Source organism: Triturus cristatus, chromosome 5_1 (genome assembly GCF_964204655.1).
Source record: "Triturus cristatus chromosome 5_1, aTriCri1.1, whole genome shotgun sequence".
In the NCBI taxonomy this organism is placed as follows: Eukaryota; Metazoa; Chordata; class Amphibia; order Caudata; family Salamandridae; genus Triturus; species Triturus cristatus.
In genome coordinates, this window is record NC_140587.1 from 84,022,713 (window position 1) to 84,048,992 (window position 26,280).

General features: G+C 42.7%; 1 protein-coding gene across 6 annotated transcripts in view; it reads left to right on the forward strand.

Annotated features, from left to right (window-relative positions):
• Nucleotides 1-26,280, forward strand: part of LOC146830264 (acetylserotonin O-methyltransferase-like) — an 856,304-nt gene that overhangs the window by 403,984 nt on the left and 426,040 nt on the right. For all 6 annotated transcript variants that reach the window (XM_085604463.1, XM_085604461.1, XM_085604465.1 and 3 more), the window contains one exon: nt 13,030-13,159. In XM_085604463.1, coding sequence (XP_085460589.1) covers nt 13,030-13,159 — 130 coding nt within the window. The remainder of the gene's footprint in view (nt 1-13,029; nt 13,160-26,280) is intronic.

The window sequence follows — 26,280 nt, forward strand, 5'->3', positions numbered from 1 at the left end:
GTTCCAACATGCCCAATGGGAAAAATGTAGTCAAAACCCTGAAAAGCACTGTAAAAGGGATATCATATTTTCAAAGCAAAAAATAATTAAGACTTAAATTTGGTAGCTATAAAGGTTGATCCGTACCTGGCAGGCACTGCTCATGACCTCAAGTACCAAGCGTAGTTTAAGTATATTCCTACCTGATGTTTTCAAAACAGTGCAAGATATCTTAACCAAATATTGTCTCAGCTAAATTTGTGACACAGGAGAGGGTGCAGAGCCTGGCAACAGGAAAGGTTCTGCGTCCAACAGATGCAGTGCATGGCTGATGGCTGTGTGCATCAGGAGCAATCTGGTCGGCAGCAAGCTGGCAAAAAATGTTGGCATGCCACTGAAGGACACAGAGATTCAATTGAAGGTCTTGTACAATAGAGGTGTGTCCACTTAGAAGTTAAAGAAACCCTTATAATTCAGTAAAACAGCTCTATCTATCTCTCTACCTATCTTGCAGTTAAATGAAATTGCTATGCTACATGTTTTTTCTGGGGTTTCAGATTTGAATAATATAAAGCATGTGCTGCATGACGTTCCTTTTGTTGTCTGATATAATATCAAAGTGAAAAGAAATGTGTGGAAAGAATATCGTGTCAAAAATATCTGGGACCACAATATTTTGAAATAGGTCAGTATAGATGTACTATTCTCAACTCCACACATATATATATATATATATATATATATATTTATATAAATACTGAAGAAACCATAGGTTTCAGGGGCGTTAGAGTTAGCTGGACTTTTCACTTGTACAAAACCATTGAAATTCCCACATTATAGTTAGTTCAGCTAACTATAACTCGCGCGCCCGCAATGCACTGCTGATCACGTCACATATTACATCACTCATGACATGGCATGACATGGTCAGTGACATCACTGATGACATCACTGATGACATCTCAAATGACATCACTAATGACATCACTGATAACATCATCCAGTGAATGTGTGTTTTTCTGAAAATTACATATGTTTTATATATGTATATCTCAAGGTCGATGGAAGAATAAATGGGTATATAAGTGTCTAAATGGTTGATTTGTTTTTGAAAAATGTATTGTATAACCGACTGATTAAGTGTATCTTAGTGAATACATGGCTTAGTGAGTAATGTTTAAATATGTAAATTTCTGTATCATTCTCTCACTTTGTGTATAAGTGGCTGCATGGGTTGGTGAGTAGCTACATGAGTGTTTATATAGATTATTAGTTGGTTTTTTGAGTATCAGTATGAGTGTCTGAGTGTCTGTATGGTTCGGTGGGGGGTATTACGTAGTGCATAGGTGCATGAATGAGTGACTCACTATTTGTATGTGTTGAAGACAGCATGTGTGCAGGACTGTATGGGTGGGTGAGTGTGTGCATGGGTGTGTTAGTGAGTGAATGACTGTCTCAATAGTGTCTTTATGAGTAACTACATATGTTTTTAACTAGTATATGTGACTATTGGTGTATATAAGTGAGTATATGTGAGAGTGAGAGATTGGAAGAGTTCCTGTATGAATAAGTATGTGTTTCTATAAGTGATTGTTTAAAAAACTAAGTATGTGTAAGTTTCTGTAGAAGTAAGTGTGGTGGTGTGTGTATAACTGTGTATGTAAGTAAATGGATGTTTGATTCTTTATTAGGATGAGTGACTATGTGTGTGAGTAACTCTATGGATGAGTGGCGTTGTGTAACAGGATGTATTGGTTTATGAGTACATATGATGAGTGAGTACATGTATGAGTGACTGTATAGGACTGTTGGTGAATGAGTGGATGTGTATGTGGATCTTAGAATTACTGAATAGGTTGTTGTAACTGGTATTGGTATGTCCATTGTTTTGAAAATTTTAGTTTCTATTTTTGAATGTGTGTATCAAAGGTTATAATAGGGGGAGAGGAGGTCTGCCACTCTATCACAAGGATGATGTCATCAGTGATGTCACCAGTGATGTCATTTGAGATGTCATCAGTGATGTCATGAGTGATGTCACTGACCATGTCATGAGTGATGTAATATGTGAGGTCATCAGCAGTGCATTGCGGGCGCGTGAGTTATAGTTAGCTGAACTAACTATAACGGGGGAATTTCAATGGTTTTGAGTGAAAAGTCCAGCTAATTATAACGCCCCTGAAACCTATGGTTTCTTCAGTGAATTTCTAAGGATTTTTAAATGCTAATTCCTAACTATAACGTGCCTGAAACCCATGGTTTTTTCAGTGAATTTCAAAGGTTTTTTAAATGCTAATTTCTAACTATGCCTACAGAGATAGGACATGTGAAGAAAGAAGAAAAAGCGCAGAGAAAGAAAAAAAGAAATGCAGAAAGAAGCAACAGAAGTCCTCAAAGACGAAGAAAAGTGCAGGAAGAAGGATAACGTGCAGAAAGAACAAACAGAAAAGCAGAAAGAAGCCTTGTTTCAAAATCATCCTGTACCCTCAACTTTTTAAGACGGATATTGGTGGTAACTGAGTCTGACTAACCAGTCCTAGAGACAGTGCTATGTTAAAAGAATACAGTGAAAACACCTAAATACACTAGGGAACACTATGCATTGGGGTCCCCCTGTGATTAGAATGACCTCCTCTGTAAGTCCCTAGTATATAATAGGACAGGGGATTAAAAGTTAAAACTACCTCTTAAAACGCGCCACAGGGCGTTTGCACACGTCACCTCAGGCCCCGTCCCCTCCCTTCCCCACTGTGTAAACACGCCCTGTGGCCGTTGTAAGTTGGGAGATTAAGTCCCCTTGAATCCTGCGTTGCAGAGAGATGTAAAAAGGGGCACAGCCTAGATCACCTCTCTGCAACGCAGCGCAGTGGCGCTTACTGGAAGCACCTGGTGGTCTAGTTGGCCCCCAGGGTCCCTCAGGATTGAAGGGGAATTATTTCCCCAATTTAAAACGCGCCACAGGGCGTGTTTGCACACATTAACTCAGGCCCGTCCCCTCCCTTCACCACTGTGCAAACATGCCCTGTGGCCGTTTTTAGTTGGGAGATTAAGTTCATTTGAATCCTGAGGGTTCCTAGGGTCCAACTAGCCCACTAGGTACCTCAAGTAAGCACCACAGAGCTGCGTTGCAGAGAGGTGTAAAAAGTGGCACAGCCTGGACCACCTCTCTGCAACGCAGCTCAGTGGCGCTTACTGGAAGCACCTGGTGGGCTAGTTATCCCCCCGGGGCCCTCAGGATTGAAGGGGAATTATTTCCCTAACTTAAAACGCACCATAGGGTGTGTTTGCACACGTCACCTCAGGCCCCGTCCCCTCCCTTCCCCACTGTGTAAACACGCCCTGTTGCCGTTTTAAATTGGGAGTTTAAGTCCCCTTGAATCCTGAGGGTCCCTAGGGGCAAAATTGCCCACTAGGTACGTCCAGTAAGCGCCATTGCAGAGAGGTGTAAAAAGGGGCACGGCCTGCACAACCTCTCCGCAACGCAGAGCAGTGGTGCTTACTGGAAGCACCTGGTGGGCTAGTTGGCCCCCAGGGTCCCTCAGGATTGAAAGGTAATTATTTCCCCAACGTAAAACGCGCCACAGGGCGTGTTTGCACACGTCACCTCAGGCCGCGTCCCCTCCCTTCACCACTGTGTAAACGCGCCCTGTGGCCTTTCTAAGTTGAGAGATTAAGTCCCCTTGAATCCTAAGGGTCCCTAGGGTCAAACTAGCCCACTAGGTACCGCCAGTAAGCGCCACAGAGCTGCGTTGCATAGAAGTGTAAAAAGGGGCATGGCCTCAGAACACCTGTCTGCAACGCAGCTCCCTGGCGCATACTGGAGATACCTGTTGGGCTAGTTGGCCCTCAGGGACCCTCAGTATTGAAGGGGAATTAATTCCCCAACTTACAACTGGCCAGGGGGCGCGTTTGCAGAGTGCTGCAAGGAGGGGGCGTGGCCTCCGGCGCAATGCTGGTCTTTTATTTATTTTATTTTTTTAAGAAGGGGGGCTGTGTGGCCCCCCTTCTTTTTCTAATTTATTGGCCCTGGGGACCCCATCCCCCAGGGCCTGCACCCTAATTTTTTTTGTTGAAATAAATAAATTTGGAAGGGGTTCACGTGGCCCCCCTCCCAAGGCCTTAATCGGCCCCGGGGACCCCAACCCCCGGGTCATGGGCTTTTTTTTTTTTTTTTATTCGTTAGGAGGGGGGCTGCGTTGCCCCCCTCCTCAGGCCACTTATAGCCCCGGGGACCCCATCCCCCGGGGCCGGCCTTTGTTTTTTATTATTTTAAAAAATATATATTTATAGAAACACCTAGGACATGCTGGACAAACCATATGTACCTATCACCATGACGATTTGCGTGATATTCATTAAAAGGCGACTTTGCATACAATGAATCCACGTGGAATGTATTTACACCGCTAGTGATGCTCTGACATGTCTGACGTCCTACCGTGCCTAATCCTGGCGCCCCCGCCGGTGGGCACTCTCCAAGTAGACACTCTTGTCGTTTATTTATACAAACATGGGTAGCTATTGACGGGCACATTTAATACACACGCACACCAAGTCATTCAAAGGAGATTCGACAAAAATTCGACCAAACTATGCAAGAAACCCCCCTCACGGTTAATAAAACACACATCCACCGCCGGATGTGTAATACTTTTTATTTTACTCCCTGTAAAGGAGACAAACCTCACTTGAGAGTCACAGCGTGCTCCTGGCTGAGCCCAATGCTGTGTTACACCCACCAGTGCCCGCCGAGTGCCACACACCTCTGTGTTGTATTCCACCAGCTAGTTCGTATGCTATGACACTCTGTAGCCCATGTGCACTGTAACACCACCCCGTGAATATGTCATGCCACACTTGCCTTCGCAAGAGTTATGTTGCCCCATCTAACGTGCCTTCCTCGATGCCTATGTTATAACGCACAGCGCTATGCCATACATATTACAATCTGGAAAACATATCTTTGTCACAGAGCATATGCAACGTTACACTCCCCAGCACATATTTTATATTACAACTTTAGAGACTAGTTAGGTTACACAATTTGAACACAAGTTGGTCGCACACTGCTCATCACACCAGCAAGTTGCCCCAAAGGACTGTGGTGAATGTAGTGGCGACGGCAGGTACGCCTATGCCACGATGTGTAAAAAGAATAAAGTATGTGTTGCATTTAGCCATCCCTGGACACGTGTTTCGAGGTAGTTGCCTCTCGTCAGCAGGGAGCAGGACAATGTAAAGGGGTGCCGAGTGGACTGCCAAAATGTAATTAAAACAGGTCAAATACCTCTCATGGCGCGCAGGTGCAGAACCAGGGCTCGTCAGCCCGATAGCTCACGGGAGCCGTAATAATTTGAACACAAGTTGGTCGCACACTGCTCATCACACCAGCAAGTTGCCCCAAAGGACTGTGGTGAATGTAGTGGCGACGGCAGGTACGCCTATGCCACGATGTGTAAAAAGAATAAAGTATGTGTTGCATTTAGCCATCCCTGGACACGTGTTTCGAGGTAGTTGCCTCTCGTCAGCAGGGAGCAGGACAATGTAAAGGGGTGCCGAGTGGACTGCCTGTTTTAATTACATTTTGGCAGTCCACGCGGCACCCCTTTACACTGACCTGCTCCCTGCTGACGAGAAGCAACTACCTCGAAACACGTGTCCAGGGATGGCTAATGCAACACATACTTTTCTTCATACATCGTGGCATAGGCGTACTCGCCGTCGCCACTACATCTACCACAGTTCCTTGGGGCAACTTGCTGGTGTGACCAGCAGAGTGCGACCAACTTTTGAATCATTAGTTAGGTTACACAACACTGCCCTGTGCATATTACACTCCAAGGCGCATATCGCATAGCACGCGCTAGTGCCTGTGCTATCTCGCGCTCTCTAATGAATCTGTCATTGCGCACAATGTATTGCATATTATATTTCACGCCCGGTTCATCTTATATCACACTTTTTGGTGCATAGTTTATACCATATACTATATCTAGTTTTCATTTTCAATCGTGCTCTCAGGATATAACACTGCATCCACCTACCCTTTTCACGGGCATTATATTTTGCGATGGGGGGTGGAGGGTCAGAGGGTGTTTCTGCCAAGTGAGCCCGGAGTCACAGTCACAAACGTCCTCTTCTTTCTGAATAAAAGTGAGATTATGCTGCATACTTGTTCATATTTTAAGTAGTTCGCGCAGACACACATTTTAAAAACAATAAAGTTCCTAATAGCCACCTTCTCTGAACAGTTAGCTTGCTGCCCCATCCACCTCCTCCCTATCCTCTGTTGTCAGAATCCATGGACTAGCGTCCTCCCTCCTGCCATGCATGGTCTGATATGCTGCCACTGCCCTCTATTTAGCATGATGAACCAGTTCACTCCTCCTGCCCTCCATTGCTCAATTCTATGGCCCATCATTGACCTCCTGCTTAGCCTCTGTGCTTAGCTTGCTGCCCCTATTCTCCTTCCCCCTGCCCTCCGATGTCTTTGTGCATGCCCCTGCTCCATCCTTTTTGCCCACCATGTTCCATGGACCTGACACTCCTATCTACACTGAGTGTTCTGTTGAGCTGCCACTCCCCTCCCACCTGCCTAGCATTGTCAGATGACTGTAACCTGTCCCTGCCGCCTCCACCCTGCCTGTCCACATGCCATGCCCCTATCCCCTTCCTCCTTTCCTCCATGGTCCATTTTACTGCCACACCCTTCTGCCCTCCCTGGTCTGTTGTGCTGCAACTGCTCCTCCAGCCTACCCCGTGCGGTCTGTTGTGAGGCCCCTTCCCCTGAACTCTCTTGTCTGTGCCCAGGTCCTGACCCTACCTTCTATCCTCCATGGTCCTTTGTGCATGCCCCTGCACCCTCCTTCTTGCCCATCATAGCCATTGTGCTGCCACTAACCCTCCCGCTTGCCATGCATGGTCTTCTGTGCTGCCATGGCCCCTCCCACCTTCCCTGTGTGGTCAGCTAGCTGCCCCTGACCCCCTCCCACCTTCCCTCCATGCTCTGTGTGTATGCCATCATAGTCTCACTGTTGCTCTCCATGGTGTGTCTTGTTTCTAGTGCCCATCCTGCCTGACCTCCATGGTCATCTTGCTCCTCCTGCCCTGCCTCCTTACCCCCAGCCCTCTGTTTCCATGTGCAGACCCCTATTCCCTCCCTCCTGGCTTGTCTGTTCCATTGTAATGCCCCTGATCCGTCCCTCCTGCCCTTTATGGTCTGTTATGCTGCAGCTTTCTCTCCTGTCTGTCCATTATGGTCAGCTAGCTACCATTGCCTCCTTCCCCTCTGTTCTCTGTTGTCCATGTGCATGGTCCTGTCCCCTCCAGATTGCTTTCTATCGATTGTTGTGCTGCACTTCCGTCCCGCATGCCCTGTGTGGTGTATTGTGCTGCTGCAAACCCTGATGCCTGCTCTGTAGGGTCAGTTTGGTGCACCTCTCCATGTCCCTCCTGTCCTCTGTTATCCGAGTCCATGTCCCTACCCCAATTCCTCCTGCCTACCATGATCCAATGTACCATACTTGCGAACATTTTGAACTTGGTAAGAGGGAGATTTTGAAAAATAACTGGGGTATTGATTTTCCCCTTTGAGTTACATTGAAAAAGAGGAGATTGTAGACAGGAGACAGATCAAATAATGCCCATTTGAGCTTAAAAACTTTGGACGTTTCCTGGCTGAAACGGGTCTGTTGGCATGTATGGTTGTACTACCACTGCCTCTTTCTTCTGCCCACAATGGTCTATTATATTGCCACAGCCTCTCTTGCCAGTCCTGCATTGTTGGTTTGTTGCCCCTGCCCCCCTTTCCACTGCCCTCCATAGTCTGTTGTGCTGCCACTGCCCTTCCTGCCTGCCCAGTGTGGTCAAATTGTTGCCTCTGCACTCTCCTACCTGCCTTCAATTTTCAGAGTCTGTGCCCCTGGCCTCTGCCTCTCAACAGTATCCCAATGAACAACTCGATTGCTAACATTCTATATTTATTACAAAAGTGTGGAACGCCTGGCGTCATCTTGATGTAATCAAAACTGTAATACCTAGAGCATTTCCTTTAGAAATTACATATATGAGAGGGTCTTATTTGCATGAAAATTATAGTTAGTGCTCTAAAAAACTAAAATGAGAACATATTTTCTGAGTTTTCAAATGGCGACAATGAACTTTTAAATTATTTGTAATCTTTATGTTTTTTTATCCAGTTGACCACTTGATTAAATGTTGCACTTAGGGGAGAGGATGTGGTGTTGCTTCTAGAGCTGAAGACTTTGCAACTGGGGAACCAGGTTAGAGTTTCTGCTTCAGATCAACATTCTGTGATTCTGGTAAAATCACTTAATCTCCCCATGTCTACAACCAAAATTAATTTGATCTTGTGTGATGTAACCAATGCTCATGTAAAGCACTCCAATACCTGACAAGTCTGCACTATATAAAACTGCAAATACACAAAAAAAGGTGTTTTGCACACTTCTCTCATTGGGCTACATGTGGGCTACATCTGGGTGACATTTGCGCTGCATTTGGGCTCTTTTGTCTCTGGTGGCTATCTTGGGAGATTTATTTGTTATGAAGTTTCCTAATTTCCTCATTTACTGCAGTCTCCTCAGTAGGAAATGCTTTCAGTTTTGTACTTTGATTCCATCAAGAAGGTATTCAGATATGTCACACATTTGCCATAAATTCTGAATGTTAGCACTCTAGTTGCTCCTTAGATCACTGTAGTAAAGCTACTGCTCACCACGGAAGTCTGCTGCTGGTATTAAAAGTGCATGTTTCAGTCTGCATATCAGAATTTTTTAATGAAATAGAAGAGGATTTGAGAAGTCACTCAAAATGTGCCCTAATTTTTCTTTCTTCAGCACTAATCATAATTTCTATGGCAAAATGAACCCCCTCATTGTGTTCCTATTTAAATTAAATGTTTTAAGTGTTACCAGTTTATTCCAATCAAGATGGCTTCAGGTTTGCCATACTTTTGTCATAAGTAAGACAGTAAGCGCTCTGGTTGTCCTTAAGAACACTCTGGGACATTCTGTGATTGGGCTATACTTGGGCTACATCTGTGTGATATTTGGGCTACATTTGGGCTCTTTTGTCTCTGGTGGCCATCTTGGGAGATTTATTTGTTATGAAGTTTCCTAATTTCCTCATTTACTGCAGTCTCCTCAGTAGGAAATACTTTCAGTATTTTACTTTGGTTCCATCAAGAAGGCATTCAGATGTGTCACACATTTGCCATAAATTCTGAATGTTAGCACTCTAGTTGCTCATTAGATCACTGTAGTAAAGCTACTGCTCACCAGGGAAGTGTGCTGCTGGTATTGAAAGTGCATGTTTCAGTCTGCATGTCAGAATTCTTTAATGAAATAGAAGAGGATTTGAGAAGTCACTCAAAATGTGCCCTAATTTTTCTTTCTGCAGCACTAATCATACTTTCTATGGCAAAATAAACCCCCTCATTTTGTTCCTTTTTAAATTAAATGTTTTAAGAGTTACCACTTTATTCCAATCAAGATGGCGTCAGGTGTGCAATACGTTTGTCATAAGTAGGACTGTTAGCGCTCTAGTTGTTCTTTAGAACACTCTGGGAAGCTGCAGTAGAACACAAAGGAATCAACTGACAGTCTCTGCCCTTGTTGGATGTACATGTTTTACTGAGAATGTCAGACTTCATTCTCACATGACTGAGAAAGATAATGTGAATTTACAGAAAATATGCTCTCAGTTTAGCTTATAGATCACCTTCCAAACCTCTGTGGGAAAAGCATGAGAAAATAGTTTTCTCTCAAACATTATTCATGATATCACAGCAGAAGGCTTTTTCACATGGTAAAATCACCTTAGAACACACCACAATGCCTAAAATGAGTATGGTACCATCAACAAATGATTTAGAATGTAACTAAAGTCTTAAAACCTTCTATTAACTGCAATGCTTTTTAATGAGGTGCTATCATGTATATTGGTCCCAAGATGGCTGCCAACACTTCTTGGATGAAGTACTGACAGCCAATCAGATCTCACGATGAGATGTGTGGTTAGGCTCCGCCCAGATATATCTATCTTTTTAACTCTAATTTTCTCAGGAACTACTGAACGGATTTACACCATTTAAGCAAAAGGCACAAGTATGAACTGAGGACTATCTCTTTGCCAAATTTGGTGTAATTCCATTCAGCAGTTCGGGGTGTAGCTGCGTCAACAGGTCCTATGGGAAAATGCATGGGGAAAACGCGTTTTGGGACACCCCTTTTTTCTCAGCCCCCGCTTGACGAATCACCGTGAAATTTTCAGGATAGGAGTGGACCGGAGCTGGCCAAAAGTTTGGAAAATTTCCCGAAGATTCGTCAACTGGCACCAACGTTATTCCAAATAGAATGTTGCGGATTGCCTATGGAAAATAGGTCCTCACTATAACTACCTACTGGCGACTGCCAGTAGGTAATATATATATATATACCCTGAATATATATATATATGTATATATTATCTACTGGCGGTCGCCAGTAGACCGTTATAGTATAGTTACCTGATCTAACTATAACGTGGAATTTCATTGTTTTTTTACGAGTGAAATGTACAGCTAACTATAACATGTGTGAAACCTATGGTTTTTTAAGTGAATATATATATATATATATATATATATATATATATATATATATATATTATCTACTGGCGGTCGCCAGTAGATAGTTATAGTTAGGACCGAGTTTCCATAGGAAATCTCAAAATTCTATTTTGAATAACTTTGGCGCCGATTGACGAATCCTCGCGAAATTTTCAAAACTAATGGGGTGCTCCGCTCCGCTCCTACGCTGAAAGTCTCGGGGTGATTCGTCAAGCGGGGGCCGAGAAAAAGGGGGGGTCCCAAAACGCATTTTCCCCATGGATTTTTCCATAGGGACTTTAGTCGCAGCTACAGCCCGAACGGCTGAACAGAATTACTTGAAATTTGGCAGAGAGGTAGCCCTCAGGTCAGGGATGTGCCTTTTGAAGGTCTCGTGTAAATCTGTTCAGTATTTCCTGAGAAAATAGCATTTAAATCAATATATATATCTATGGGCGCGCGAACTACGTAACGTGGGTGCTCGGTGCGCGAAGCGCACCGAGCACCCACAGTGCGCGCACGGTGCACGAAGCGCACCGTGATGATGACTGCTGATGACGTCAGATATTACATCACTGATGACATATGTGTTTTTCTGAAAAAAAAATATTTGTAATATATGTATAGCTAAAAATTAATGGAAGAAGACATGGGTAAATAAGTGTCTAAATACAGTGATGTAATATCTGACGTCATCAGCAGAGGATTGCGGTCGCGTGAGTTATAGTTGCCTGCACTAACTATAGCGGGGGAATTTCATTGGTTTTTCACGAGTGAAATGCCCAGCTAACTATAACATGTGTGAAACCTATGGTTTTTTAAGTGAATATATATATATATATATATATATATATATATATTGTCATGGTATATATATATGGAGTTAAGCATAGTGGAACTATGCTTTCCTATAGAAACATACAGTCAAAATATTTTGTCCTCCATATTCTTCACATAATATTTTGTCCACACAATATTTTTTTCTTTGATGTTTTGTCCAAACACCCAGATTTTTTGCTGCATAATTTTGACAACTTTGACACATAATTTCCTAGTAACATTCACAAATGTAAAGCTCTGCAGAGTGGTTGGGTGGGATCTTATTATGTTAAAGAAATCCATATTTCACAGGGAACTGAAAACGATCTTACAAATTTCACACTTCACTATGAAATCTTGTTTTTTTATGCTACAGCATTATGTGAATTCAAAAAGGACCCAAACATGTAGTGTATGTATGTGTGCCCATTATATGTTACAGCGTCACCATCACTACTATACATGCCCTGTTCTGTCTCCTCCTAAAAGCATTTTTGGGGACCCCACTTGAGAAGTTTAGAAGGGAAAAGACTTCCCTTAAAAAAGATGTTATTAAACTCATTATGATGTCTGGCGTAACGCCATCCGACAGCTCATCAGAGGCTTTCTGTCCGACATCAGAGGTTTCTGACTGCTGTATTACGATACTGGCATTTGGAGGGAAACCGACAGGGAAATTCCGCTCCGCTCCTGATGGGCTCACAGAGCTGCGGGCGTGGATTGGAAATGTAATCCTCAAATGGCAGCGGAGCCAGCCATGGCTCCGACGTCAGGATTAAAATGTCGCTTTCAGGCTGCCCTTTAATGGCGGTCCAACTGGAAAGGCAGATGGAAAGTGACTTTGGGGGCCCCTAGCAGGGCCACTTCCATACCTGGCCCTTTGCTGTTGGGCCTGAGGGGCACCTGTGGTGCCCCCCTAAACATCCCTGCAACATTAGGCAGGCACCACATGATGTATGCCACACGATGCAGAGATTCCCCAACTCAGCATTTTTTTTATTGCTGCTTGTGTTGCGAGCGGCAGCACAAGCCGCAATGTAAAAAACACAGGATTCGACCACCAACACAGCGGTCAGATCATAATCTGGGAAGTGGGACCTCCGACTCCTTGTTGGGCAGTCCTGATTCCACTACAAAGCTAGTCGGTGGGACGAGCTTCCAACCAGCATCGTAATCGGCCACAGCATGTCTAAAAGAAACAATGTCAGGATATCCGATTCCTACAGTGAGCTGGCAATGGTTGTAACATTTAGACGCTAATTTATGTCTATAGTAATGACTTTTTTTTGTCAGAATAAATAAGTTATAATGTACCGATCCTTCCTGAATTCCTGTATTCCTGTACTCTATCCTGTATTTCATTCACTTATTTTATATTGTCTTGATCATTACAAAATGCACCAGTCTTGCCATTGACAACATTTGGCTCAATCTAGCAAAAGCTACAAGGTCGCTTGTCAGTGTTTCTTCTTTTCTGTAATTACCACTTCAACTCAACAGCATACTTTAAAATAATTTTGCCTTTTGGTATTTGTTATACTGTTATATTTGTGTTTGTTATAGTGAAGCGGTCCATGGATGCCAATGTTATTCACTGATTTGTTCCCATTTTATCACTTTAGCATGTTACAAGAACACAGCACTGACCGATACCTATCTGACAAAGTCCAGCCCAAAGTCCTTTATTTCCATGATGATGTACTTCTCTGATAAAAAGTACCATTATTGGAACCATTTGGCAGATGCAGTGAGGTAAGGAAAGATATTTAGCATGTTGTGTCCACTGTCATTCCCTTGTATAGATCACTACCTCTGCCCTTCAGATTCTTTACAAAATGCCACCATCTTTGTGATCATTGTGGATTTTCCCTCTTAATTCAAAATCATTTTCAATGGAGATGATCCATTTACAGCAAATCCATATGATTTCAATGTAATGCTTTTAAATTTCTATAACTGGACAAATTCCCCTGAGCAAAGATTAGACAGAAAATAAATAATTTAAAATGAATTGCTACTACTGTTGCATTGTGAGTGTTGAAGTCCAACATAATGATTAATTAAACTTCAAGGTGCTTTGTCAAAGAAAGCAAGGATCTGATGCAATCTTTCACCCCCCCCCCCTTTAACTTTTCACAATCAGGAATTTTCACAAAACCAGGTAGCAGAAGCTTAGATGACTGATTAGGTTGTTGTGTGTCGATTTAGATACCATATATAGGTTTCCCTATTTATGTCCTTATAAAGGCACAATTCGCATTGCCCATATTTAGGCTTAAAAATCCTACCCTTATTTAGGCCTTATCCGTGCTAACCAAATACAGGCATGGCCACCTACATCCATAAATCTACATCACAACGAGTTCTTGGAAAACCAAACTCTTAAGCCTTTAGGACTTCCCCTTGCTTGGATATTGATTTCTCCAAGAACTCATTTATTATACATGAACATCTATTCCCTAGGGGTTAATTCATGACGTTCTTCTGCCCGACTTTTACGTCAATACTGGCATTCCTAAAAACCTTCAAGGTATAAATATACATTCACTTACCATGGCAAACCCCCGTTCGGCTGCCTACTTGCATGACGAGGCTCGCCACGGCAAGTCCGGAAGGAAGTCAAGTCCCCGCCTGACGCACTGACCAGAATCTGTCATCCTCCTCGCAGAGAATCCAGCTACAGTGTTTCTGACTCCCCTTGCGGGGTGTTAGAGATCGAGAATCGGAAAGAGATTCCAACCTCACTCATTCTATGGTATGGAGCGGACTAGAACCTAGAGGGACTTTTGGCAAATCTTGGCAACTATAGCTAAACTAGACTATAGACAAACAGCACCTACTTCTTACCTCGTACTACACTTAGGTTAGGTACACTGGGGTAGAACTAGCTAGAAGCATCAGATGAGTATTAACATTTTAGCCTGTGTTATTTATGTATGTATTTTTATGAATATCTGTCATAGCTAAACCATGCTATTGCAATATTATTTTATCTTACTGATAACACTGTACGTATAATACTTCGCATTCTGTCTTACGATTGTAGCAGTTCATATCTCTTGCACGAGAAATAAGACTGTTTAATAAACCCCTTTTATTGAAACGCCCATTTATCCATTTCTGTGTAACTCTGTAGAAACAAAGCATGCACGATTGACTGAGTGAAACTATTATCGATTATTTCCGATTCTAAGGGAAACAAAGTATCATGTTTATGCGGTTGTCAGAAACGAATTCCTTCTTGTTTATTTGAGAAGTATCTAGTGACCTCTGAGTTAGCTGGCACACAGAAGTAATTAAGTTTAATGTACTCGATAGAGACATACTGACCTCAGTCCTATGTCAAAACTATAGGGTATATTATTTCAATGCGCTGAGCCTATCAGGAATATAGGAACTACACTACAAGTTAGTTTACTGAGTTTTGTGCACATATGCCAATTATAGGCAAATCAAAAAATACCATTTCAATGGAAGCACAGGCCATATTCACAAATGTGAACTTACATGTATGTAGAACTACAGTTGGAGAGTTGCTCACACACTTTGTTGTATATTTTAATTTTTTTTATTTATTTGCAGAGTTTTATATAGCGCGAACTTGACCCGAATCCAATCAGGTATCAGAGCGTTTACATAGCACCAGTTTCGTTACATGAGGACACACATTCATATTTTGTTAGGCACGGGGAGATTAAGTTATTTGCCCAGAATCACAGGATGTTCAGCGTCATTACCGAGAATCAAACCCAGTTCCCCAGGTCCGAGGTCGAGCGTCCTAGTAGTTAGGCCAACTCCTCTCCCCCACTTTAGACTATTCACCATTTCTGAGTGGACATTTAATACAAAGAACCTCATTGCGATGCCGGTAGGACAAGCATCCAAATGACATAGTTTTGGAAACGGGACCGCCCGACAAGCAGTCAGAGGACCCGCTTCCCTAATTATGATGCGACTGCCTTCATGGGGGTCAGAAAGTGAATCTTTCTTATTACGGCTTGTGTTGTGGGCCACAGTACAAACAGCAATAGGAAAAATGCACTTTTAAAACATACATGCACCGTGTGGCAGGAACCTTGTGGTTCTTGCCACATGATGCATGGATGTTTCAGGGGGCACCACAGGTGCCCAACAGGTCCATAGGGAAGGCCCAGGGGGATGGGTGCCCTGCTAGGGGCCCCCAAAGTCCCTTTCTGTTTGCCTTTCTATGGCGGTCAGACCACCATAGAAAGGCAGAAGGAAAGGAACATTGTAATCCCAGCGGCAGTGTCTGAGCAGGCACCATCCCTAATGTAGGGTTTCTGGTCCATCCAACTGTCGGACAGGCACCTTGAGTCCGTAGGAAAGTGTTGGTTGGTTCCTCTGCCTGCTTCCCCTGACCGCACACATTGTAATGCAGTGGTCCGACCACAGCAGCAGAAATCGGGCGGAGCGCCACCGATGAGATGTCCGATGGCCCGACATTGTAATAGGCCTCTAAGTATAGATTTACTTGTGTCCATCCTTAAATTCAGGTGCTTAAGATTCAGTTACAAGTGTGAAGTTGCTACTAGTAACTTTTCATGCGTTACTGGAAGAAGGTCGATTGTACTGTACATTTTATTTATTTTAAACTTAGATCAAAAATTGCTAGAAGATTATTTATTTTGAATTTGAACTAAAAATAAATATAGATTTATTTTAAAAATACCCACCTAAAGTAAAATGTTTATTTTATAATCATGAAATAAAAATTTACCAAATGTTAGATATAAAATTAATTTAACTTGATTCAATTATTTTGTTTTTACATTTATATATACCTTTGTTTAAAATTAATTGACATTTATTTGTATTAATAAAACATCAAAATAAAATAATTTATTTTAACATTATTTCCTTTGGGGTTCTATTTTAAGTCTCTCCCTCCGTTATTCATTATGGGAGGGGTTTGCAGTATCAGCGGTTGGCCATGCTTGGTGCTGGACTTACTTCAGGGCTGAGGTGGGGTACATTTGCAATAGTTTTGCGTCATTTTTGGCTGCAGTATCTATAAAAGTACAGTCTGTGACTTAAATTAAAATGGAGAAACATGAAGACAAACATTGGAATGATGGAGCTCCTGGCTTATTCCAACCATTATACGCCTGGAGCTACTCCATAGTCGCCCTATTTCACTTCTGAATTCCATTGGATTACTTACTTAATGCCTTCCAAATAGGGATTCCAGAAGGGCAGAGGAACAATTGACCAATGCCTAAATTTAAGTTTGATCATCTCCAAATATACAAGAGCAAAGAAAGGGAATATATTCATGGCCTTTATGAACCTTTCAGTGGCTTTCGACTGCGTAGTGCATTCCAAACTCTGGAACAATCATGGCAGCGATGGGCATAGATTCAAGGCTGATTATTCCTATACAGCAAATGTATTCACAGGCGACAACCTCAGTCTGCTATGGAAGGGACGGGAAATGCACCAGATCATTTTGGATCATGAGAGGAGTCAGGCAAGACTGCATCCTTGCTCCTTTTTTATTCTCTCTCTATACAAATGGAGTGGAAGGAGCCCTGAAAAAGTGCACGCTTGATGTTCCACAATTTTCTTCAGGTCCATTACCAATACTGGCCTATGCGAATGACACCGTCCTTATAGCAAGGACAGGTGTATCATTGCAACGCCTAATTGACACCTATGTGAGCTTTATGTCATCTTTGAATCTTAAGGTCAAAACCTTTATCTTAGTGTCAGGACTACCCCCTCCAAAAAAACATTGCGTTGTTCCATATTGGAACTCGTAAACTAGCTGTTGTGGAGACCTTCTCATACCTAGTGGTTATTTTTGACACCAGACAAACCTAGTCACACATGGTGGGTAGTAGGGCCCAAACAATGGAGCATACTATAGCAGCAGTCTCTGGTTTTATAAAAAAACTAGGCTCAAACCACTAACAACGATAATAAAATGTCTATAATGCTGAAACAATCTTGGCAGCGACCTATGGGGCAGAGGTCTGGGGCACAGCACCAACAGACTCCTTACAGAAGCTGGAGAATGGGTTTTTCAAGAGGATCGCCTTGCTCCATCTTTCCTTTTCAAACCATGTCACTCACTTAGAGCTGGATATGCCCTATGTGTGTGACATGGTGAGAGTAGCCCCAATCATGCTCTGGCACTCAATATGGAATAGGGACACAGTGGACCTTAACCAGACTATTATTCTAAATTGCCTAGGATGCTTTTTTCCAGTCCAGGGAGGACCTGGCCTGGCAGTTCGGGCTGGACTTTTCCCATGGGGCACAGGATCAAGACTGATTTGCATATGGCTGGGTCCAAACTGAAATGGCATGGTGAGCAAAAACATGATGGATTTCGGCCCAGATCTCTGTACTGGGGAGAATGTATGACAGTGTTCTGCCTTCTGTCCATCAGTTGTTCTTTTTGGTATAAAACACCCCATGGTCCACCAACCAACCCCCCACGAACACATGTCTCAAGTGTTCAGTTTTTTTTTGTAGTACTACAGTACTCTGGTGGTAACTTTGCAACTCCAAGGTACTACAGGACAATACAATCTCCACTTTCTAACACTTGCACAGTTCCACGATACCCTGTGGTACTTCAGTGGGATAACAAGAGTCCTTACCAGAGACCCCTCTGTGGGATGTTAGTGATATTTTCTTTTATTTTAGCTCTGCTAGGATCCCTCTAGGAACCCCCCCCACACAAGGACAAGGAGTCAGATTATACCTAGCATGCCCCTTCGTATCTTCTTTTCTTTAAAAATCAGGACACGGAACTGAGTCTCTGAATCTTAATATGTCCCCTAATTTTTGTTGGTGTTGCAACCAGTCAATCAGATTGCTGGGCATCATGGGACTGGTGTTGGTCCTGCAATACTGAAGGAGCTGACAGGGAAAAAAAGGCCTATTGGTCAATAAAAATGTTTTCTTTTTTAAATTTGCGCTACTGCAGTAGAATAGTACTCTTGAGGGAATTACCCCTCAGGCATCAATTTATTTTGAAGCTAAGGGGCCGATTACTATATCAGGCTGACAGCATCCTCCCAACAGTCGGAGTTTGCTTGAACGCATCGGAACCCTTCCCACTGACTCGGTCGGTTTACATACAGACAACCAATTATGATGTTCGTGGTCGGAGCGTAAACCACATGGCTATTCTGACTGGCTTTTGGAGTATCTGTGTCTGTCAGAAGCGCATCGTACACCCCTATGGACAGCGTTTCCACCCACATGATTACCATGTCAATTTCCAACAGTCTTTATGACTCGGCCGGTGCAACACGGAAAGGCTGCCAGAAAGTGACTTTGGGGGCACCTGGCAGGTTCCCATTTGCCCCGCGGCCTACGGTTGATGGCCGAGGGGGTACCTATGAGATCCCCTGTAAAACCCTGTACTGTGTGGCAGACACTGAGGGGTGCCGACCACAGGGTGCAGGGTTTTCAGCAAACACCCCATTTTCCCATAGGAGCTTGTGTTACGGCCAGTTCTCAGGGGTAACAAAAACTCCCATATGAAACACTGGGAATCTGACTGAACACTGTTCAGTCGCATCGTAATCTGTCGGTCAGAACCGCCGAACGCGAGTTGGCCGGTTCCGATACCGCAACAGTGTCAGTCGAAGGCAACTATGACCACCAATGAGGCTCTTACTGTCTTAAAAAACGACTGAACAAATTTGCACTATATCACAAAAAGCACACTTTTGGACTAAAGATCTAGCTTTCTGCCAAAGGTGGTTTAATTCTGTTCGGTGTTTTTTTGTGCATTGATTTCCAAAATTACTCTTGAATATTGCATGGAGCAAACATGGTTTAGAAAAACAAACCCTTTTTCTTGAACATCGCTTGATTGAAAATATATATATAAAACGCATGTTATTTAATTCTGATATAATTTAACAACCTTTTTTTAAATTAAAACATTAACAAAAGATTCATTTGAATTCAAATATAATCAATGTACTTGTAATAAATGCTATCACTTTTAACAGTTATTAATGCATAGCATAATACTTTTTTTACTTAATGTGGGAGTTTATTTTTAATTTAAATGTCACCAAAATGATTTTCATTTAATTTAATATAATAAACCTAATTAACGATTTAATTGAAAATTAAGTCAAAAGCGATGTGCCAGTTTTATTTTGTTCTATGTTTAAAGCACATTTAAAATTAAATATACACAAATAATTAAAAATCAAATATTTTTATTAATTTCTTTTAGTAAAATTAACTTTTTTACTTTTAACTATACTTTACCATAAGGAACCTCCAGAGTTGGGGTGGAGAACAGGATCAAGGAAGACCCAGGAATATATAAATTGCACCTTTCATTCACAACAGACTTTATCTCATGTAGATAATGGTGCTATATTACACAGATGCAAACTGAATTATTAACAAGGGTGAGAGTATGAGCCTCCACAAATCTAAATATAGCACAGTGCCTACGAAAACAAAAGCAGCGTACAATGAGGCTTCCTTGGCTTAACCTATAGGTATGTGTCGAAGACACAGTTGCCTCTGACTTAGGGGACAATTATGATCTTGTTAGGAAACTCTGCCGACCAAATGGGTTACGGAATCGTTGCTGACCGACTAGGGTTCTGCGAGTCCGACCGATTACGATGCTTCCGTACATCATTCGGTCGGACTTGCATTTTTTTCAGTGGGAGCCTGTATTTCGAACGAGAACACAGGATCCCATTGCAAAAAGGGGTGGTGTGGAAAAACCATGCACCCTGTGATGGACACCTCATGGTACATGCCATAGTGTGCATGGTTGGAAAGAGGTGTACCATGAGTACACTCACGGGCCCCAAGAGGAGGGCCACAGGTGATGGGTGGCCTCCTACGGACCCCAATATCAGATTCCGAAAACCATTTTGTGTCGGGCAGACCGAATTGGAACGGCTGTCCGAATTGGCCATCGTAATCGCTCGTTCGGAAAACGTGTCTATAAAGCTGTACGATTCAGCTCTGAACAACTCGGGCTGTCCGAATGCCGTTCGGAACCGATTCGGACAGCCCAAATGGTTTCCTTGCAGTGTAATCGGTCACCCATAAAGGTGTCCGATTCGGTTGGTAACAAAGGTTCTGAAACGGATTAGCCAAATCCAAATCCCAAAACAACAAGAAGAACACAGTAAATTTTAGTGGAGGGGGTTTGCATGACCGAGTCCTAGATGTACTTTCAGTCTGACCACGATGGATTGCAGGTTGGCTAAAGCCTGCAGGTTTACCAGGGCCATCAGTTTACCTTCCAACATAGTTATTTTTCCAGATTTAGAAATCCCTAACTGAGGGAAGGTGGTATGCTGTGGCCACTGAGTGTTCCTCGAATCGACAGATTGAATTCATAGTCTCAGTGGAGATCTGAGTTTTGGTGCCAAAAGACTTGAGTGGGACAAATTTAAAAACTGTAGCCTACAAAGATCTCTTGTGCCTGGGATCACTCTGCTTTCTTTTCCCATGCTCACAATGTATATTTGGACTTGGGATTTCATTCAGTCGCTGGTGAGTGAATGGCCAATGGATAATTTATTAGTTATGACATTTTAGAAATTTGCATTTTTAGCTGTATTAATGTGTAAAAATAATGTATATATAATTTAGCTAGCAACAGATGCTGGGTTTCTAGGGATAAAGGTGAGGAGATTTTTAAAAAGTGAATATATAATTTAAAAGTAATGTTAATTATTTCAACTGTATGCAAATTAATATTGTAAAATGTACACATTTATTTTGTTACATTACTCATTTTTCTAAATAATAGTTTACAATTATTTTGAATAATACATAAATTATATTAAGTGTAAAAGATATTGTAGATATTAAAATCATTATTTAAATTACCGAAAATTTAGTAAAATCTAAAATATATAAAAAATAAATGTATTAATCCCAAATATGTGTTTATTAATAACAAAACATATTTAATATTTTATGGAACAAATCTTTTATTCATTTTATAAGACAATCAATCGCCCATACACAGCTGTATGCCTACAACCACTTTGGCAAGCAGCCTGGAATAGTTGTACGAAACACATTTACACAGCTTCAATGCCTACAACCCGGAGGCTGGCAGCAATGTCTGCATTGCCTGAGTTTATATGGCTACACTAAGGACAGAATAAACATCACTACAGAAACACAGAAACAGAAAAGCAAGACCCCCCTCCCACCCCTAGCCAAAGGAAAAAAAAGTAATGAAAAGGGCACCTACACCATGTCCTGCTAGATCATTTGGAGCCATTAACTCCTACCTATCAGCCAGCTCCAGCCCCGGGACCCACACCATTACGTATAGGGCAATACCTAATCCTTTGCCCTCAGAATCAGATGCAAGATATGTAGGTAATTGGGCACATGACTTCTCTGAGTTCTTTAGATAGTAAAGATTTAAAAGGGGCCCATAATTCTGCGTAGGTTTCTCCCTTATGATCTTGCACTAGAGAAAGGCGTTCCATGGCTAGGGTCGACCAACCAGAATCGCTTGTCGTACTGCCAATAATGCCAAAGTCATTTGCCTACCCCGCAGAGGGGAACTTTATCGCATATGGATGCCCTAGTAGTGTGTACGCCGATAAGCGAGGAATGTCAGTCTCAAAGGCAGCATCTATGTCGTTCAGCACCTTCTCCAAAAATTGTTCTAACCTCAGACAATGCCAGAGCAGATGCACTAGCCAGCCGGCTAATCCGCAGCCCCTCCAGCATTTCTCGTTGTATTTTTATCCCATCGATGGATACGAGTAGGCGTGAGGTACCAATAAGATGTGACCTTAAATGCCGATTCAACTCCGGCAGTATTGTAAGCAGTATGGTGCACCCTATAATGAATATTTGCCCACTCTTTATCTGAAAGGGCCCTCCCCAGCTCCTCCTTCCAGCGTAGCTGACCTTTCGTACGCTTCCCGTCCTGACAAGTTGCAAGCAGAGTATAGAGGTCTGCAATCAAGTGCTTATCATCCTTCTTGCTCATTAGCCTCTCCTCGAAATGAGTGAGCTGATGAGAGACATGCGGCAAATAAGCCACTGAGGTGGTCCAGTGTCGCAGTTGTAGATAGTAGAACCCATCGGAGTCGGGTTGATTATAGTCCTCACGTACCTGGGCAAAAAAAAGGAAGCCCTTCACATCAAAGAAGGAGCCCAGGTATTTGCAACCTGCCTCTCTCCAACGCTGGGCAACTTCAGATTTACATCCCAGTGGGAAATCCAGGTTATCAACCTTCGGAGTCATCGTGGAGGGGAATGTTGTAGGTCCCCTTCTGAGCGCTACAGCGTACAAGACCTTGAACGTATATTTAATATTTTAAAATTCAATTTTTTTATTTACAAATATTTTAGATTTTTTAAAAAAAATGTTATAATTACAATGTCATAATAAACTAAAGTGTTTCAATAAATGTTTAATTTGTATATATACATTTATTCAGAAATATTTGGAAAGGGTGGCTATTGAAATTCTGAAAATGCAATAAATATATATATATATATATATATATATATATATATATATATATATATATATATAAATATATATATATATTTTCTGTTGTATATTTATATGGTATAGGTTTATGCAAAATTTTGATAAAAAAATGTGCTATATTTATTGTTTGAACACGTTCTGTTGTTGGGAATATGCATTGAGAAATTTATTGATTTTAATGTGAAAAGAAATATTTTGTAAAATTAATTCGAAATTAAGTTTCTCTTTTTTTTTTTTTATATATTGATGATCCTACTATATTTGATAATTTGTGTCTAGAGCTAGCTGCCTGGCAAGGGGAATTGATATTGATGGGCGACTTTAATTGTGTTATCTCTTATGGGATAGATTCTACCAGCCAGCCGCTAGTTTCAAGAATGACGAAGGTGAGAGCTTCGATCTTGGAACTGGCCAGATTGCACTCTTTACATGATGCGTGGCGTACTTTATATTCAAATAAACCAGGCTACACGTACTATTCAGCACCACATCGCCAATACTCAAGAATAGATATGGCCTGGGTTTCAGAAACTTTATTGCCATTGGCAGATATGGAGATATGCCCCAAAATAACTTCTGATCATAATCCCATATTTTTCTCTTTTGTTGCAAAGTATGCTATCAAAACTGCTCGAACTTTTACATTTCCTAAACATCTGGCAATGAATGAAGATTTCGGGATTTTTATTGGGAAACAAATCTCCGATTATTTTATAGATAATGCTGGATCATCTTCATTTTTGATTGTATGGGATGCGATGAAGGCTTATATTAGGGGAGCTATTCAGCAGTTTATATATCAGCTGAATAGGCAGCTGAGTAGTCAAATTAAGGATGCCTTTCAAAATCTTATTAGGGCCGAACTACAACATGCTGATGCAGTCTATTATCAAAAGACAGAGCAAGATCATCTGTATCGACTTCTTCTGGAACAGAAGGCTGTTATTTACAGCTTTCTAATGGAAAAAGCAGCTTCCTGCTATATGAAGCACAAGACACTACAATATGAGTATGGGGACAGGATTGGGAAAGTCCTGGCCTATCAATTTAGAGATAACCAGCTAAGGACTAAGATCAAGGCTATAAAAGGAGAAGGCGGTGTTCTTTTTAAGGATTCCACGGAGATAGTTAGTCAATTCTCCATTTTTTATCAACAATTGTACTCTCCAGAGATAGACCAGGATTCGACTGATCTCACTGATATGATGAATTATTTATATCAGAGCAACTTACCGTCTTTAACGGAGGAAGATGCAATCTCTTTAGAACAGGAGGTTACAGAGGAAGAGGTTTTGAAAGCAATAGAAGGGCTTACATCAGGCAAAGCTGCAGGGGATGATGCTCTTCCGGCAGAGTTTTATAAGCGCTTTAAAAACCTCTTAGCTCCTGCATTGTATAATGTCATATCTCAAATTGCTAGTTTGGGACAAGTACCTGCTTCTTGGAACATTGCCATTATCGTCTTTTTCTTAAAAAAAGGTAAAGATCCTGAAGAACGAGCCTCGTATCGCCCAATTTCTTTGATTAATACGGATGCAAAGATATTTGCTAAGATATTGGCCACCCGGTTAGCTCCAATGATGGCTAATTTGGTTTTTCCTCAGCAACATGGGTTTATTTTAGGGGTGGGCGGAATTGGCGGAAGGCACTTCCGCCAATTCTCGCGAGAATGCAAGCAATTTCCGCGATCACGCGATATTTCCGTGATCGCGGAAATTGGTGCTTCCGGCCTGCCGCTGCCGCCCGCTACAGTTTGTGTACGTTGCCAGCCACGGCGCCGACGTCCCTGGGGTCCCTCGAGTCAGCTGTCCATCGTAGTGGGGGAAAGGGCGGAAGACGTTGCCCACCGCTGGTGTGTGGGGCGGGGCTTCCATGCAGTTCACATGCCGTGGGCCAGAGACGCCGCGGGCCAGAGACCGATCAGAGCAGCAGGCGAGGAGACAGAACCTCCTTGTGTCAGGAACTACACGGGGATTGCGCGACAGGTAAGGACCACAGCTAATTTTTGACGGTAGATATGGGGAGAAAAGCACACCTGCCCAGCCTCGACCAAGCTCCCAAATGTTTTGTGCTGATAAAGCGTTACTGAATTTGAGCTTCCACTCGGGCCCCTGCTTTATTTATATCTGTAAGTGCTTGGCCAGGCAACAATTTCCGTTCCCTCCCGGAAATTGCGACAATTCGGCATTTCCGCGTTCCGGTCGGAACGCGGAATGTCGAATTGTCGCAATTTCCGGGAGCGGAACGGAAATTGTCGCCCACCCCTAGTTTATTTCTGGGAGAGATGCAACTGCCCATGTTAATACTGCAATAGCTGCCTTTGATGCTGCGGAGAAGCTTAAAATTAAACTTGGCATGATTTTATTGGATGCGGAAAAAGCATTCGACCGGGTGGCCTGGGACTATCTTTGGGCGACACTTTTGGCATGCGGGATCAAAGAAATGTTTTTAAAATTGATAACTGCTATGTACAAAGATCCGAAAGCAAAATTGCTTTATTTTAATATCAATACCACTTCTGTTTCTATAAGACGTGGCACGAGGCCCGGCTGCCCCCTTTCACCCCTTCTATTTGCTCTCTATATTAAGCCATTTATTCGAATACTATTGGCTAATAAAGCAATCTACCCGTTGAATATAGAGCAGAGTATCCTTAAACTGACGGCATATGTCGACGACATAGCTATGTTTACTGCGAAACCTAAGGAGTCCATAGAACAAATAACCATGGAGGCAAAAAAGTTTGGTCAATTTTCCAGGTATAAGCTGAATCGGAGTAAAACTCAAGTTCTGCTACATCATACCCCGACTGCCACCCATTTCCTCCCACCATATTAGTGTGGCGGGGGGACCCCGGTGGACAGAAAGACTGTCCGCCGGTTTTTCTGCCGGTCGACCAGTCGACCGGGTGGAAAAGGGGCTGCATATGGTGGTGGTGTCTGCTAGACACCGCCATCCATATTACCATCAGCAGCGGTGCAGGGGTCTCCGCCATGGAAAGTCAGGTAGAGTTTGCTTTTGGGGGCCTGTTGCGGGCCCCCAGGGTATTGGGGGGTGGGGGTGCACATGGGGGGTACCTATGGTACCCCCTTACATTGTCATGGAAAAGGTGGCACGCACCGCACGGTCCCTGTCACCTTGTGCATGACAATGCACAACGTGCATTCCCAGCATTGTGGTGGGCGATGCGGTGAGCACCGCCCTCCACAATGCTTGGAACTGAGGATGCCACTGCCACGGTGGCATCCTAATTGCCGGTGCCGTACCACCGCACCACTGGCGGCCGGTCCCAGCACCGCTAGGGTGGCGGGCGGACTGAAGTCCGCGGCCATCCTAATCGGCCCCTTAGTGTCCAACTTCTTCTGTACATTGGTGT